Source organism: Parus major, chromosome 10, assembly GCF_001522545.3.
Source record: "Parus major isolate Abel chromosome 10, Parus_major1.1, whole genome shotgun sequence".
NCBI classification, from domain to species: domain Eukaryota; kingdom Metazoa; phylum Chordata; class Aves; order Passeriformes; family Paridae; genus Parus; species Parus major.
The window spans coordinates 10,871,160-10,888,286 of record NC_031779.1 but is presented as its reverse complement, the minus strand read 5'-3'; the positions used below and the strand labels follow the sequence as shown (position 1 = coordinate 10,888,286).

At 39.3% G+C, this 17,127-nt stretch overlaps 1 protein-coding gene across 1 annotated transcript in view; it reads right to left on the bottom strand.

The window, feature by feature from the left end:
- The window catches only part of SH3GL3 (SH3 domain containing GRB2 like 3, endophilin A3), a 42,747-nt gene that overhangs the window by 1,563 nt on the left and 24,057 nt on the right, over positions 1 to 17,127 (bottom strand). The window contains exons 2-8 of the mRNA XM_015639121.3: positions 12,835 to 12,903; positions 12,152 to 12,224; positions 11,507 to 11,650; positions 10,687 to 10,820; positions 9,143 to 9,301; positions 6,266 to 6,369; positions 4,919 to 5,046 (exon numbers count right to left, since the gene is read on the bottom strand). Coding sequence (XP_015494607.1) covers positions 4,919 to 5,046; positions 6,266 to 6,369; positions 9,143 to 9,301; positions 10,687 to 10,820; positions 11,507 to 11,650; positions 12,152 to 12,224; positions 12,835 to 12,903 — 811 coding nt within the window. The remainder of the gene's footprint in view (positions 1 to 4,918; positions 5,047 to 6,265; positions 6,370 to 9,142; positions 9,302 to 10,686; positions 10,821 to 11,506; positions 11,651 to 12,151; positions 12,225 to 12,834; positions 12,904 to 17,127) is intronic.

The window sequence follows — 17,127 nt, the reverse complement described above, 5'->3', positions numbered from 1 at the left end:
TCCAAATCACACTTAAACATTAAAAAAATACATGAATCTTGTTAATGCAGTAAATAACTTTTTAAAAGATATTCTCATGGAGGAGTGTTATTTAGCTTGGATTTGTGGTACCAATGTATATGTAGCATTCATATTTATGAATAATTAGAATATATTAGAATAATTTATGTTCAAATTGTACAGCTCAAAGCTGTGGTCAAGGACCTGGTTCAACTGTAGTTCAGCCATAACAGATTTTTTAACAACATATGTAATGTATCCAAGTACAGGTCTGGTAATTTGACATACATTTATAAATGAAGAATTGGAGAAAAGACTTAATATTGCTGCCTTGTAAAGAGAAGTACCACACCTTATAGCATGACACTTCTAGAACACTAGTACTTAAATTATTCAGGTTGTCATATTGGGAACATTGCAGCAACATGCAAATATTCCAGTCTTGACTCTCCCAGCTATCATTTTTTACTGGGTAAACCTGAATGCAATTTATAATGCAATACAGATTTAACAGCTAAAATGGCAAAAATGGATTTTTATCTGTTAATCATGGTAATGCATAGGAAACTATTAAAAACTAACTGCTTGGGCATTTTCTAGATAAAGAAATTAGGAGAAGTCTCTAAGGGAAACCAGGTAAGAACCAGTGGTGATCACTTAGTGAGAACAGGCAGGTGAAAGCATCTTTTTAATTGACAATAATACAATTGGGGGCAATATCTGGTGTTAAAACTGGAAAGCAGGAATTGATTTTTTCTTTTGTGGGTACATTTTACCCTTGATAGCAACAGAAGAGAGCTTTTATTTATAACAATGAAAGAGAAGTGCCAACAGAGACTAAGCAAACCTTCCCAGAGCAGCACTGTCACAATGTCAGACTCATCCTCTCCCAGTGGAAGGCTCAGGGTAGTGACAAAGTCCTACAAGAACCAACTAAATTAGAGCCACTCTAATACACTGGTACAGGTGAAAGCTTGGTTGTCGTATATTTGCTGAAGGACTCCAAGCAGAAAAAGAGATGATGAGCCAGTTGCCCAACAGAAATGGACTTATGTTTGAAACCAAAGATGGACTGATTGTGTTTAAAAATAGCCGAGTTACTTTCAGCCTTTGCCAAGGTAGAACTGGTACCAGCTCTCCGGAACTGTCAACAGCAGAAGGCAGCAATTGCAAAAATTGACAGAGTTCCTCGCCTTCACCAGCTGCTCTGATGGGGCTAATCTGTTACTGCAAACCCGTTAATTTCTGACAGTGAGGTACCTGATCTGAGATGGATCACATTTGGTTCATTTTAAGCTCCAAAGAACTGCAAAGAAACGTCTGGCAGCCTGGAAAGGTTTTTAAATAATGGCCACAGCCAGCACAACCGGTTTCACTCCAGGCTGCAGGATCAGTCAAAGTCTTCATTAGAGTCAGGCAGCTGCTGCTACTGTGTAATCCAATGAGACAAAGCTTCCCTGACAAAGGTAAGGGGGCAGCACTGCCTGACAGTCTGCAACACACACTGCTTAACATCACAGAACTGCTGGCACCACTCCAGCCTTTTGCTGTCTCCTTGCACAAATGTTGCAGAGGTTTCAGCTAAATAAATTGCACTCTTCTATTTCTGCCAACAGAGTTTATGTTAATTTGCAACTCCATATGCACCTCCTTTATTTCTCCAGTTTACTTCCCTGTCACAGTCAAAAAAACTGTCATTAATTTCCAAACCACTCAGATCTGGACAGCACATAATCAGGGTAAGCAAGAAGCTGTCTGTGATTCCTGGAGTGTTACAGGATGAAACCAAAATGCCATTTAATGATGGTTTGGGTTTTTTGTTTGTTTTCCCCAAAGGGAGTGTGCTATTGCCTGTATTTGCATCTATTCTGCCTTCTATACCATGCTGTATACATCAGGTAGCAAGACTGTACTTTAATAATCACAAACTGGAAGCTTGCTAAGATAATTAATCCCAGTCTCCCTCATTGCTGAAGTGAGTAAACACTTAGATGTTTATGTTAAATTCCAGCATGTGGCAAGCAGATCCATATATTTCATATCACAGTCAAACCTGACAAACAAACTGAGTGAAAGGCATGATGTAATACAGCAATTAAAGAGTTCTAAAATGAGCCAGATGATGCTCACAGCTGCAGCTCATTAATGAGGATAACAATGAATTAGAACTAGAGATTTTTTTATCTGCATTTACTCGAAGCAGCCAAAAAACTCACAACAACATAAAAAATTAGGTTTATGTGAGTGTAGCCCTGCAAATGTGTGCAAGTCATAAGTAGTAAATAATCCTCACATGTTAGAGACTATACAAAGGAAAATACTAATTCTGGTCCAAGAAGCTGATTGTTGAAAAACTTTTGTGGAACATGGGAAAAGTAATTTCCATGCTCAGAACTGTACCATGGTAGTTGTGCTGAATGTGTCACATCTTGCTTTGAACTGTCCTGCAGATCACCATGGGTTTGCTGAATAACAAGACACTACTTACCCTGAGGGACACAGTCAGAGAAATAAAAGATCTTTATTTAGATAGGGTCAATATGGAAGCAGAGAAAATAAAGCATGGAAGTACTTGTTTGTGTAGGATGGGAAGCTCAGTTTCCTAAGAAAAAAGGTGGTGATTATAAATGCTATCTCCCCATCTCATGGAGACTTTAAGACATTTAGCAGCTTTGCTTAGAACTGCCTGGTTCTCATATCTAAATCACAGATAATAAAAAAAAAAAAAAAATCAAACCTGTTTCATGATTCTAATTTTAAAAAGGGACAGAAAGGTTATCCCAATTATGAGCAGGGCATATTGAGCCCACTGCAGTTCACAGATATGCATATGGACAACATTTGAGTAGGAATAGGAAAAGAAAAGAGAATGAACAGTGATTTCAGTGATGATTTGTACCTGCTGGGGAGGTTAAGTACAGCATCCACAGCTTTGTCAGGAGTTAAAAAACAAGCATACATTGTCTTTCTAATGTTATTAGTAACACTTCAGTATGGCAACAAGTATTACATATATACTATTTCTCCTTGTCATCTCTTTTATGGTGGTTTTATTTCTTTTCCATTCTGACAGCACTGAGTGAAGCAGTGACAACCTCTCATTTAGTGATATGCAAACAATTGCTGCAACAGTCCATGAATGGAGTCACTGAGTGGAAGTGCCTCATTCCTTCCCTGTCTTAGTGACCAGGGGTCATTTATTTTCCCATTTTCACTGAATTTCAGCTGAGATTTTCCTTTAACTAAGTGGGCTGGAAGCAACCTGGAGAAGTCATCATCTGTCTTTCTCCCAAAGGCAGGATTGATTATCCTTAAAGGACATCTTGGAACAACTGCTGGATGGCAATGATAACCACTGTAATGTGGTTTGACACACTAGTTTATATACAAACAGTGAATCTGAATCTCCTTTCTCCCCTGCACATGCAAAACAGGCAAAAAAAACCCCTATATAACTTGGTAAGTAGTTGATAGGGCCAAAAAGTTTTATGGTGGTTTTTAATAACGTTGCTATGTTTTTGCTACTTTCATCCAGATGTGCTGGATGAAAATACCAAATTTACTGATCCCTGCGAACATCTCCAGTGCTTTGGATGAAATGTGACCTTGTGTCACAAGTCTTAGGAATGACTGGTGTGACCTGAGAGAATGTGCAGAGGGGGTTGTCTCCCTCCATCCCACATTTGACAGCAACACAAAAGCTCATCTTAGCATTCAGGCAGCACAAGGAACTTCAAACAAATCAAGGAATTAGATTGCACTGGGATTTATGCTGCAAACTGCTGAAAATCCCCTTCAGTATAGATTGTTTAATGGTTTCCTCTTCTAGCACAGTGCAAGAAAATTGAAGACATTAGAAGGAGCATGAAGTTACAGCTCCAAGCTTTATTCTTTCACTTTTAGTTCTCTCATTTCTCTCCCAACAACCTTTAAAAAAGGAACATGACTAGAGGGAAAAAGAAATTGGAGAGTTAGGAAAAAAAAAAACAAACCAACAAACCTTCAGGAAAAGATCCTAGATGCCATGCCAAGCACAGAAGGGAACCTTTGGCTTACTACTTCTCCTCTCTTTTCCCTCCAAACAATGTTTCTAGAAAAATCTCAGAAGAAAATCTCTTTTCTTTGCATATTATCATATGGGTTTTGTTTGGGGTTTTTTGTTTTTAGGGGGAGTTTATTGGTTTGGTTTTTAAACTGGGCTCATCTCATCATACAATGCAGCTATCAAGGAGACAGGGCAACATAATTTTATTCATGAGATGAGGAAAAGCTGTTTCAATAAGTAGTGTAACATTACTGGTTATTACTATTTGCACAACTTTCAAAATTTGACTTTTGGTTTTTTTTGTGAAATCAGGGCCTAATCAAAGGAAAGGGTCCTAAGCCCCCACCAGCAGGTACCTGAAGTACTTCTGTTCATTAATGCACAGACTTCAGTGCATGATTTAGGGGACAGTAAAGATGTTAAGACCAGTAAGGGTGAGAGTCATGTCTCTGAATTTTACATAGCTAATATTTGAGATCCTGTACAGATCATTTATGTTCTGAGACTGTGGAGAAAAATTAGCACCTGGAGATAGTCCAGCCTGTGATCTAACACACCCACTGTAGGCATCTGTCTTTGCACTAAATGAACTGTTTTCTGCAAGTGCCTCTCCCTCTCTCTCCTCCCACCCTCAGTGGCAATTCAGAGATCTAAAAGACTAAGGAGAATACCACACCTAAATTACAGATGGGTGAGAGTCTGTTGAGAGGAACCCTACTTCACAATTATGTTTTCAAATCTGGGAAACAATCTGGAGTCAGATGTACAGATACTTACGCCTGATGGATCCACTGTTCTCACGGTAGGAGAAATAACTCAAGTAAAAATCTGGCTAAACATCTAGAGACATTAATTCTGTGGTGACAGACTCACCTGATGATTTTATGGAAGAACTATAGGCAATCCCATTGTGCTGCTGATTATCACCAATTTCCAGAGTTGTAGTTATTACAGGCTTTGGCTTATATTCACGCTTAGGCCGACTAGATGCTACATTTATTCTGTAACACAGAGAAGAGCAGCAAGAGATTTACTTAAGAAGAAAGAAGGAACAAATACTTACAAAAATTAAGCTCAGGTTATTTGCTTTGCTGTTTGAAAGGTAGAGTAAGAAAATCTGCTGGTTTTGGTTTCAGGCTTCTTTTGGTCAGTTTGTGTTTTGGTTTGATAGTGTTGGATTTTTTGGTTGGTTGGTTTGAGTTTTTCTGGGGATAGTGTGTGTTTTTACTAAAAGCTGCTCAATTCTCATGCAATACTTGAACTTCATCAAGTCCCTAATTTATTTAATACTTTGTTCCTGTTGGCAAAGGCATAAAGCTTAACAGCCTGAGTTTGAGAAGTGATGAGCACCCACGGCTGCCACTGAGCTCAGCACAAGTTGCAGGAATGAGCTCTCTGGAAAGCTTAACTGCAAATGACATATGGAAAAACACATCCAGGACAGAGGCCCAGGGACTGCATCTCACACGTGGCCTTTTTATTAGGGAAGACAGGAAAAAAACATTTACCCAGCAAAACTGTCTAGCACCCCTTGCTGTGTGTGCCCCAGCTGAGAGCTCCTTGTCCTCCCAGTCCCTCTCCAGCTGGGATAGCACAGGGTGTCTGCAGATACAGCTGCCCTCATCCCGTGCTCACAGCTGCCATGGCCACCCTGAGCTGACAGCCCCCAAGCAGTTCTCCTGACTGCCTACACCACAGTGGCACTCAGGTTCTCTGAGTAACACATTAATGACAGCATTTCTCCCTTTTTTCAGGCTAACACAAAGTACCTGGGCCTTTCATACGTATGTTACATCACAGCTCTGTTCCTGGCCAGCTGGCTGGTTCCTTACTGCGCTGCAGAATTTTGTTATACCCCTTAATCTCAATAAAAACAGGCCAACTGCCAAGCAAATCCTCCAAAACTCAACTTGTAACATGCAAGTTGAAATAAACCTCTAAACAAAGGGAGGCTGTCCCCACTAACCTCCACAGATGGGAGAGACTCTGCACACACTCAGAGCTCCCTGGGCAGATCCTGTGTTACATTAAAGTCTCCCAGCACAGCGAGAAGCTGCCAGGTGGCAGGAGTTTAAAGCCATGGAGCTCAGTCTGGCACAAAGCACAGCAAATGTGCATCTGGGAGGTGGTGCTACAAGATCTCTTGCTTCAGTGACTTTCCAACATTGTGAACCTCGGCTGCAAAAAGGGTTCAACATTTTCTGAGGGGCTCCATCTTACCGGTTTTGCAGCTTGCTCTGCAGGTCCTCCAAAATGTCTGTGGATTGTTTATGGTAATCAAGTGCTGCTTCTACAAACACAGCCAACTGGCTGACTTGTTCTACCTGAAAGACAGAGAGGAAAATAGCTGTAAGGGCACTGTAGTACATTCAGCAGAAGGATAAACAAACAGATCATTTAAAACAGACCTGGTATCTCAAAAGACCACAGTACCTTGTAGAGGTTATTGGAAAAGAGCACATGTGATTCTATCAAAGAAACTGCCAGTTGGAAACTGAACAAAACTGAGGTGTAACTTCTAGTTCACTAGCTCGGGGCTGGGTCCTTGAGTCATTTCCTTTCACAATGTGCAAATCCCTTCTGCTTTCAACTTCCAAGCCAGCTGTCTGTCAACACCCAAACCCAAAACATTTAATAGGACATGACCCCTTAGCAGGTGAAAGTGGAGCTTTTCTGATCAATGCTGGAAGAAATTATACTGTGACAGCTCTTATGACTCAGACCCATTAGTGTTTATTATCAATGTTTACAAAGTGCAGCTCTGAAATGATCTGGATTTACCTCACTAGATGGCAGCATTTATAAACTGATAAATGAGACATGATTTATCTACTTGGATTTAAAACATATTAGCCAATCATTCAAAAACATGAATGATGAGGAAAGGGAGAATATGAAGGAGAAAGAAAAAACCAAAAAATTTTATTCATGAGGTAACAAATAATCTCATTCCCCTAACACAAGCTGAAAAGTTCAAGCTGTATGGGGTATGGAGCAGTAACAGATATCTGTCTTCCTCAAGACAACGTTAAGAAGACAGACCCCAAGAAGTCTGACATCTTTCCATTCCATCATGATGTCTTCAGACATTGGATCATAAGAAAATATCTGAGTAAACTTTCTACAAATGTTTTATGGAACCATGGCAGTTTTGTGTTATATTTTGTCTGCTTTTACTCAGTTAGAAAGATCATTAAAAATTCTGCCAGGACTCCAAGAGCGCCAAACACTGTCACATAGCACAAAGAAATGAAATTTCAGAACCAAACCAACAGCTGATACAATCCCATCACAGTCAGAAGAGAGTAATATAAACAGCTGAGGACAACACACAGAGTGCCTGGGGTTTGGATGTGTGATCAGAGAAAATGGATAAATGACCGTCCAAACAAGACAACTAAGAGCCAGGAGAAATATGGAACTGTGGATTAGAAGAGAGACTGGGAAAGAGCCAGAGAAACTTGAGGGACTAAAAGCTACTTAGGAAGATGAACCTGGGACTGGCTGTGTGGGAATGGCAGGAAGATGGATCTGATAAGAAGTGCATGCAAGTGTCGATGTGGGAGGTCTGGAACTGGCTGTGCAAAAACCTGAGAAAGGTGGGGATCGGATTGAGCCTGGGAAAGGCACCTGGCAAGATGGCTGGGAACCAGGGCTCAGAGAACAGACTTCAGGGCAAGAAGACCAAGAGAGGGAGACACTTGGGAAACTGGAAAGGATCAGAAGGACGTGATTGCAGTTAAGATCTCTGCACACATAGTGAGACCATTTGGGGTTAGACAACAAGGCGGTAATGAGAAGTTCTGGGAGGACAGACAGACTGGGTAGCATGAAAATGGAAAGAGCACAGAGTTTTCTTCAAACAGAAACAATAGGAAATGGGTACAGAAAAAACTTCAGAGGGATATCCACTTCACCCCCTCCCAAAGGCAGAATTACTTACACTAGAACATGTAACTCATCCCTCTTCTGGTGGCTGAGCTCAGTTGAATTCCTGCCCTCTTTTATCCTCAGTTTGGTGCTCTGACTAATGATAAACAGTACCTGAAACTTTTCTCAGCTGCCCCTGCAAGACAGAATTCTAAAACACACATCCACTGCAACCAGGCAACTGGTAGAGCCTAGAGTGGAACACTGCTGAAATTGTTGATAAGAGCATGTTCCAGCTTTTGCTGCCCTCATTAACTTACACTGGTAAAACAGCAAGAGGGGTAACTGCCTTACACTATACACTGCTGTAACAAATGTGTCCCACTTACAAACAGTTCAGGAGCTACAGGCTGCTTTATAACTGGGTGTGCATAAGAGAGAAGCTGCTTGCAGTTAAATATTCCCACTTTACAGCTCCTCACTGTTGCAGTTTGCTAACAGAAGGCAGCACACTTTTTTGTGTGTTTTCTGTGATGCTGCATCCACATGAGAAGAGAAAACTTTGGAATAGGCCCAAATAGGCCCAGCTCTCTTTTCCTACAACCCCATGATTGTGCAGGAGAAAGCACATCCCCCTAATCCTCTGTGTGTGGACAGAAGAGAGGATTATCCTGAATGGCCACAGCTGCTCCATATTCAGACACAATTTCATGATGGACTTGGACTCTGAGCCAAAGCCCACATACCTGAGTCCAAGCCACAAATTCACTCTATGGACTTTGCAGAGCCAAAGAGTAATAGTAATGATTTTCCGAGGTAAAATCGTTCAGAGACTCCGTATGAGCAGTGAAGTTTTGACTATAAGTGAGCTAAAATTCAAAAAGCTCAGAGGATACATGCCCTTGCTTATACTTTCAGCAGCAGGTCTTGCCTATACTGATTTCCCAACCTTCACCCTCTCACTGACCAAACTTCATTTTACTCTCAGCTAGTCCTACTTGAGACCACTGTGGCCATCTTGTCTGACTCACTGTATTTCCAGAAAAATCCCCAAATTCTAGAGTTCTCACATTCTCTGCTGTACATCATGTTCTTCTTGGACAGGGGATTTGAAGTGGGAAGAGGCAGAGTTTCTGTCCTGTGAAGGATGGGACTGGCTTTAACCAATCCCACACATTTGCCCCTCCAGGATGTACTGCAGCAAACAAAGATGCAGCACAGACTTACATCATTTTCTAAGAAATTGAACATGCTTCTTTCAGCCAGTTCCTTCGACTCTTCAAATTTTTCTACTGCTTGTTTAACTTCTTCATCCGGTATCTTTCCAAAACGCTTCTTCTTATAATCATAATCCAAGCGGCGCCCTTCCAGTTTCTTCAAGTGATGCTACAAGAGACAGAACATTTATGAGAAGGACCAAATGGGACATGCCCAAACAAACACATTGTGATCTAAGGAAATACCAGTGATGGATGCAAACATATGAAGACTTAAAGAAACAGAAGGCTCAGGGACTTGTATAGTCCATCCCTTTTACCCAAGGCAGCAGCAGGTAAGTGTAGGGCCACATACATGAATGAAATTTTAAATAAAGTGCCCTTTGGTAGCACTTGGGGTACTGGCAACCTTGATTTACCTGTCTTAAGTTATCCACCTCACAGAGTTCACTAAATGTGCAACAGCACAGATTCTCTGAGCTATTCAGAGATGCAGGATCCAACCTAAATATTTGTGTGTTCCCATATTCTACATGCAATTCAATTTTACATCTTGAATTATCTGCAATATGACAACTAAAAGTCAAAGGGTTATATTCCCCTCATAAAGCAGTGCTCCAACGTATCATGTATTCTTGCTATCCTTGTTAGGTATCAACTTGACACTTCTATCTGATAAAACTATGCAAGCTTTTCTGTTGCCAAAAATCCTGGGACTGAGAGACTCACAGAATGGACTCAAAGTGACAGTACAAAATGCTCATTAAAGCTAACATCAAACAATTTCCTTTCATCAGTTCAGAAGAACACAACTGAAAACAGCTTTGCTTCAAAGAAGACAGCTACAGACATTACTGCTACCTTTTCACTATGCTTTCCACATTCATTTATGTGTAAACAAATAAAATAACTTTAATTTCTGCCTTTAACTTGGGTTTTAACTTGCTTATTACCCAAATTCATTGGAATCAACAGAATAAGACTGCCTGGATTTCTTTGAATTGTCACTTTGTAAACAAAAACACTGAAAAACTTAACTCTAAAGGTTAAAAATGTGTTCTGTAGTGTCCTCTATTTTTCCTATAGTGGCATATGGCACTTCAACATTTTATGACACTATTCAGATCATTCTGTGTTTGCCCTGAAAAGCCTTTTTTAACAGTTATATTAATTCTCCATTATAAACAGCTTTAGGCTGACAGAAATGGTAAGGTAGGATAATCACTAGCAGTAAATCACAGCCCACTCATGTGTTCATAAGCATTAATAAAAAATGTTCATTAAAATAAAACAGCAGAAAAATAAAGAATATAGTTCTTTTCACTATGATTGTACTGCATATATTGTAAGCAATATAGCAAATTGAGTAAGTTAGACAAAGGAGAAATAGTCAGGCATTGATTCTAAGCAGATTTTATCACTGTTTTGCTAGAGAGAAAATCTATTACAATAAAATTTATTTACCTTATTGCTTTCAAGGAAAATATCTCAGGGAACTAGGGTTTGATTTGACTCTGATTATTGCTAAGTGAAGCTCTACTCTGGAAAACTTACCCCAATCTCTTTTAAATCTTTGTCCTGCAATAATTGTAGAGGATCAATAAAATTTTGTTTGACATTAATATCAAGAGAGTCCTTCACTTCTGCCATTTGCTTCATGCTCTCACCAGCATCCAGCAGTGCAAGGCCTGTGGTAAAAGAATAGGCTCTTATATCTCAAGATATGTAAAAGCAGAAAATTTGTGTTTTAAAACAGCCCTTTCAAATAGGTATCTTTGTATCTGCTGCAGTCCCATGAAAAGTAAAAAAGAAAATAATGCAAGCTATACTTGTTCTCTATACAAAACTGGAACTAGAAGATTTTTTGTTCTGAATTGCATTTTGGAGTTTCTTTTTCCCCGACCAGATATCGGGGGAAAAGATTTCTTTCTCCCTACTGTATTTGCATAGGTCATTACTAAAAAAAAAATAAATAAAAATTATTCAGTGTTATTGTTTATTTCTTCCTACAAGAATTTTTCCCCTTAGTTTACTTTTCAAATTGAGTATAGCCATTTTTATATAAAGGTTAAAAGAAATAAACTGCATTTAAGAATCACCCTAAATTATTTAGGTTTGGCATCTTAGAAACCAAAATGCTTAATAACAGGGATGATCAGACAGCATCAGTAACAGTATTATCAAACCCACCTGCAACAGAGGCAGACAAACGTGCAGGAGCATTCTGTTTCTGAGCTGTATCAATCACCCCCTGATCCCTACACTTAACTTTCCCTCTTACCTGCAGTGGCCAACTACACAGGTTATGTCAGTGAGTAATACTTTGCAAAGGACTTTATGCTGAAATATTGGCAGAGGAGATGCACAAACTCACCAAACATAGAATCATCGCCCAGCTCTCTGCCATACCGTATCATGCAGTCTCCCAGGAGTCCCTCTGTCTGGGGGTAGCCTGTGGTTTTAACTTGTCCTCTGATCTTTGACATAGTGTTCAGCATTCCCAGCTTGGCCCTGTATGCTAAGAGGAGCATAGAAAAATAAAAACATCTTAAAAAGTCATAAAACCAGTTTTAAAATTAATCTATTTAAAGCAATAAATCATTTCAAAAGCAAAGTCACAAAGCTCATCTCAGACTGGTCATTTTAGTCAATTAGTCCACCCATAGTCCAAAGCTGAAATAAGATCCCATTCAACAATATGGGTCATATGAAACTAGCTTTTATTCCCAACTGAAAAAGCATCATTTCTCCAGGCAAATATTCACCAACACTCACATTCCTTTAAATAGTTCTGTTTGTGAGTGCCTTGATTAGAAATATTGCAGAAAGCAAATGCAAGATACAAGCAACAGCCAAAGCAACTTCCTCTCTCTCTCCCCCTCTTGCTTAGAAGAACTTTGTAGAACTCCGCACAGAAACATCACAATAATGACCTAATTAGCTTTTATTTACATAAAATTAATTTCCAAGTAATAAAATAACGTTCATCAAAATCCAACACCTACTGTTCCTATCCTACCTGGATTTGGCTGAAGATACTCTGTGGATTTGGACAGAAGCTCTGTTACAGCTTTATTAGTAACATCAATTTTCTGAAAAAGAAAAGTAAGTCTACTATGAATGTTAAAAATATACAAAAAGGCAAGGACAATTAAAAAAAAACCATAATAATTGTAAAAGCAGAAACTGCCAGTAACATTGTTTAATTTGCAACACAACTCATCAGTCAATTTAATGTAAATTTCTGAACATGGATTTAAACTAAAAATCAGAATCTTTTACCAGGAGATAATCTGGCCCACGTAGTCAGACCTATCATAAATTTTATCAGATGCAAAGGCTTTGTGATATTTACAAATCCTCACTAACACTACAGACTTCTCTAAACTCCCCCACAGGCAGGGGAAGGTTCCTTCTGATGCTTTGCACCCTTCTTGGAGGAATTTCTCTTTCCTGTTGAGAGGTATCAGTGGAACCTGACCCTCTGTTCACACAGCCTTTGTGGATGTCTCTTTTCCCTTGGCTGAGCTGACAAGGTTTAAGGAAACATTTCTATTTTTCCTTTTATCTTTCTGTTTGAAAGCATATTAGAGGATTTCTTCCCCCAGGTAAATCTACATTATCTTTCAATCACTTGGAACATGAAATATTTTTGATTCTGTAATAGCTTAATATTGAATAAAATAACATGACTTTTCTTACCCTTTCCATCTCTTGGAATTCCTCATCTAACTTTGTTCCTTCTGCTCCACTTATTTTTTCACTGAATAACTGTAAAAAGATAAATTTAACACACAAAATAAGGTATTTTTATTTAATTACAGAATAAATATAACTGAGAGTTACAGGAATTGACTCCAGATCAGAAAATATCCATTTGAGGTAACAATGCAGGACAAAAGTAAAGTCTTGGAAGTGAAGCACTCCCTTCAAGAAACAAGCAAACAAATGATTTCTCATGCTTGAAGAATTTGTACTCTACTGGCATGAGCTACACTGCAGATTCCAGCACAGAGTCTGGCTGCAGGTAAATCCACTGGAACCTTTCCAAAGGTGTCTCTGCAGCTCTGTGCTTCTGAGCACCTTCTGCCCTGTGCACCAGCAGGCTCAGGGATGTAACTCCCATTGCTGCCACTGGAGTTGTGTGCAAGTCTGTGGAAGGAACAGACTTGTGAAAAATGCTTCACTGTGACTCACCTGTGAGACTGAGAGCCTTTATCATCAAAACAAGAATGCCAGCTATTCTTCAAAAACTAGAAGCACCAGTTTCAGATGGATTTCAGTAAACCTTCTGAAAAGGCTAAAAGTTAAATGACTTCTGTGTGAGAACTCCAGGCTGTCAGACCTGACTGTGGTCCTCACTGAGTAAATCATGGCCAGGAATCAGCCACCGAGCAGGACTCAGCCATCTGCTTCTTGCAGTGCATGGTACCTGCACTGTGACAACATGAAAAGAAAGCCAGATCCTCACCCAGTGTGAAACAGCCTTTGAAAGCATCTCTCCACTACAACAGTGATTTAACTCATATTCAACATTAAATTCCTTCAAAAATACCTGACATTTCTCTGGTTTAATTGGTTTTTAATCACTGAAAGTGTAACAGAGTAGTGTGAAATCCAGGCCTAGCTCATTGACTGCTGCCAGTCCCCAAACCTGTTCCAAATAAAGCATTTTGTTTGTCCTCAGCACCTTCTAAAAGGGAATTCATCTCACTGAATTAGAAGGGCCTTGGGGACTTGCATAACCTGAAAATGGGTCAGGGCTCTGAGCAGTGCAATGGCTCCCTGTTCTCGGTCACTGCCTGCACGGCACAGGTGTGGGGGGAGGACACTGCCCTGCCAAAAAGCAGCAAGGAGTTGATGAAGCAGAGCTGGGAGCTCAGCAGTGGCTGACCTTGCATCAATATCACCGCTACCACACAGTCAGAGAACAGTCCTGCTTAAGGGAAAAGGTGAGTTCAAAGAGAGACCTACAGCTAATTATTTCCATTGGCTTTACAGCAGCACTCACAATCTTCATGCGTAATATGCCAAGCAGCACACACACTTGTCAGGATCATTTCTCTTCCAGAGCACTGAGAACGAGCACAAAAGCAGATAAAACAGATGGAGAAGCCCAAGTACCAGTGAGTTCCTGTGGGTCATCATCTTGCTGCTGTAAGACATGACAGCAGAGAAGTGACCTGAGGTCACACATAAAACAGGACACTGCCCTGGTCTCTGCAGGAATGTCTGAGGAGTCCTTGAGCAGATGGAGAAAGGTACATGACAAGGCAGCATGAAAAGCAGGAATTCCTATCAGGAATTCTGCAGCTCCTATACAACAACAGTTTCTGTCTCCTTTCTGTGTACTGTTAATTCAAAGAAAAAAACAAAACAAGCCATTTTCCACAGCTTCACACATGTCTTCTTTCTCCAGCAGGCAAGGAGGAGATCTGTGGTTTCCCAAAACCCTTTTCAAAGGCTGAGTGCAGTGGGAGAATTACACTTAAGTTGCAAAAGCCACATTCAGCAGCACCCCATAGCTGCCCCATTACAGATTATCCATTTGGTGGAAAATAAATAATTTTTTTTTTTTAAATAAATTGAATTTTTGGTAAAAAATAAACCTGAAGAAGTAACATGATTGCTTGACTGTGAAAGTGTAATCAATAATAAAATTCTAAATCTATTTTACAGTGACTTATGGATGAACTCCTCAGAGCCAGCCACAGGATCTGCAGATACCATTTCATACAGACTCTGAAGACAACCTAATACACACCTACACCTGAGGAAAAAAGAACTGATCATAAAAAAAAAATATATTTTAACATGCTTTCCCAATTCTATGCAAACACTAATGATACTGCAATTTCTGGCCCAAGGACACACTTCAATGACATTTACCCTAAGCTCTCATGTCCTTTGAAAAACAACGCTCCATAAAGAATGATTCCTTAAAGTCTGCATGTTGTCTGAGCTACCAACACTAAAAATTGGTGTAAAGTTCTAATGGTTATAATTAAATTTTACACCTCTACAGTTTATTTCATATTGGTATAATTGGGAATAGCTGTATTAGTCTCGCATTTAGGAACAAAAAAGCTTTTATTCTGATCATACTGAATTTAGGAGCTGTAAAACTAGCATCACCCTTCTCACAATTAAAAGTCACAGGATAGCCAATTAATTATTGAAAATGGATGCACAAAGGAGACAGCTGCTGAGTTTTAGTTCCCTGACAATTTGCTGAGCATCGTTTACATGCATTATATCAAGCTGCAAAATGCTTTGAACATAAGCAGAGGATGTCCAGCTGAGGGGCTGTGTAGTTATGTGGGAATATCTATCAGGCTTCACAAATCACCCCATCAAAGACAAAATTGCTGCCAGCACACAAGGTGTGTACTTCAAGGGAGTTTGGAATTCCTTCTACAGGAAGAATCCTTCACCTCCAAATTCAGAACCTGGGCACCATGGATTCAGCACCATTTCACTAGACAGGGCCACAATTCATGGCTATGAAAAAAACCAGTTCCCACCAGGGGGGCACCACCTCTTTACGATCCCACTGTAGGTCAGAAGCTAAAGCCTTTCATTAGTCCTGCTTCTGGTAAAGCTAACTAGGCTTCCTCTGGATCAAAACCTGCACTCCTAACAGCTGCAATAGGAAAGATTTCTTCCTGTCAGGTACCTGTTCAACTCCCTCTATCACACTTATGTTAGAGTTAGTGAGAAGAAGAAAAAAAAGAAACAAAGCTAAATTATGAACATGAAAATACTTTCAAATCAGCCATTTGTATAATCACCTATCATTTCAAGTTACATATGATAGCAGACTACCTTCAGTGGTAAAACTTGCATCCTCTATATAATAGGAGACCTTTTTGCCTGAAGAAACATTGCTGTTTGTACACAAATGCTCCTTGCTTGTTATTTCTTGCTAGATCCTACTGTTCTTTTTAAAACTGAAAAATTAAATATGATGTTGTATTATAAACAAGCTGAAAGTCTCTGGTGGGCTTATGTAGAATTTTATATGAATAAAAATGTGGAATAAAACAAATAGGCTTTGAAAGAAACCCCTTCAGATATTATGATTTCTATGTTAGTTCTGTATATCCAGCTACAATTCAAAATGTGACCTGCAATTTTGTTACAGTCTTAAAAGACTAAATATTTAATCTGCTAAGGCATTTATATTCCAAGAAATTCTCTGAGAATTTTTTTTTATACAAATCTAATACTGAGATTTTGTTCTCATGATAGTTCTTTGTTATTCTACTTTTTTTCAGTTAATATAATTTTCTTTTGATGTGTTTTGTTACGATGAAGCATTGCCTCAACCCTGACAGTGTTCAAAACCTGGCGATGGCCTTGAGCAATCTGGTGTAGGGGGAGGTATCCCTGTCCATGGCAAGGGGTTTTGGCACTGGATGATCTTTAAGGTCCATTCCAGCCCCTTACCACTCTGTGATTCCATGAACACAGAACATAAGCTGTCCATACTTTAAAGTAAAATATACAGCTCAACCAAAACTCTAAACTAAAAATATCTCAAGATTTAAAATAAAAATACTGAAAAATTATGTTAAGAATACTAATATTTATCCCTATTGCACAGGAATAGTACATTTCCCCATTGTTACATGGATTGTAACAAACAAGCTTCAGAAAAAATGCCATATTTTACTAATGCTTTGCATATCATATCCAGTAAATTACACTAGTTTTTCATATTTCACTATAGAAGGTTACTGAATATCAGAAGCTGCCAAAAATATCCCAGATCAACAGAGAGCTGATAAAACTCTCAAAACAATTACCCTATTTTTTTTTAATATATCCACTGGGTATTTCATAATACAAGCCAATACTTGCACACATGCTCTGACCTTCTGTTTTTTGCCCTTCTTTTGCAACACTCACTAACAAGGATTGAACAATCACAGTTCTTTTGTTGTTATTCAGCTACACTTGAAAGAAGTGGCTGGCCAGCAAAACTCTCTTGTA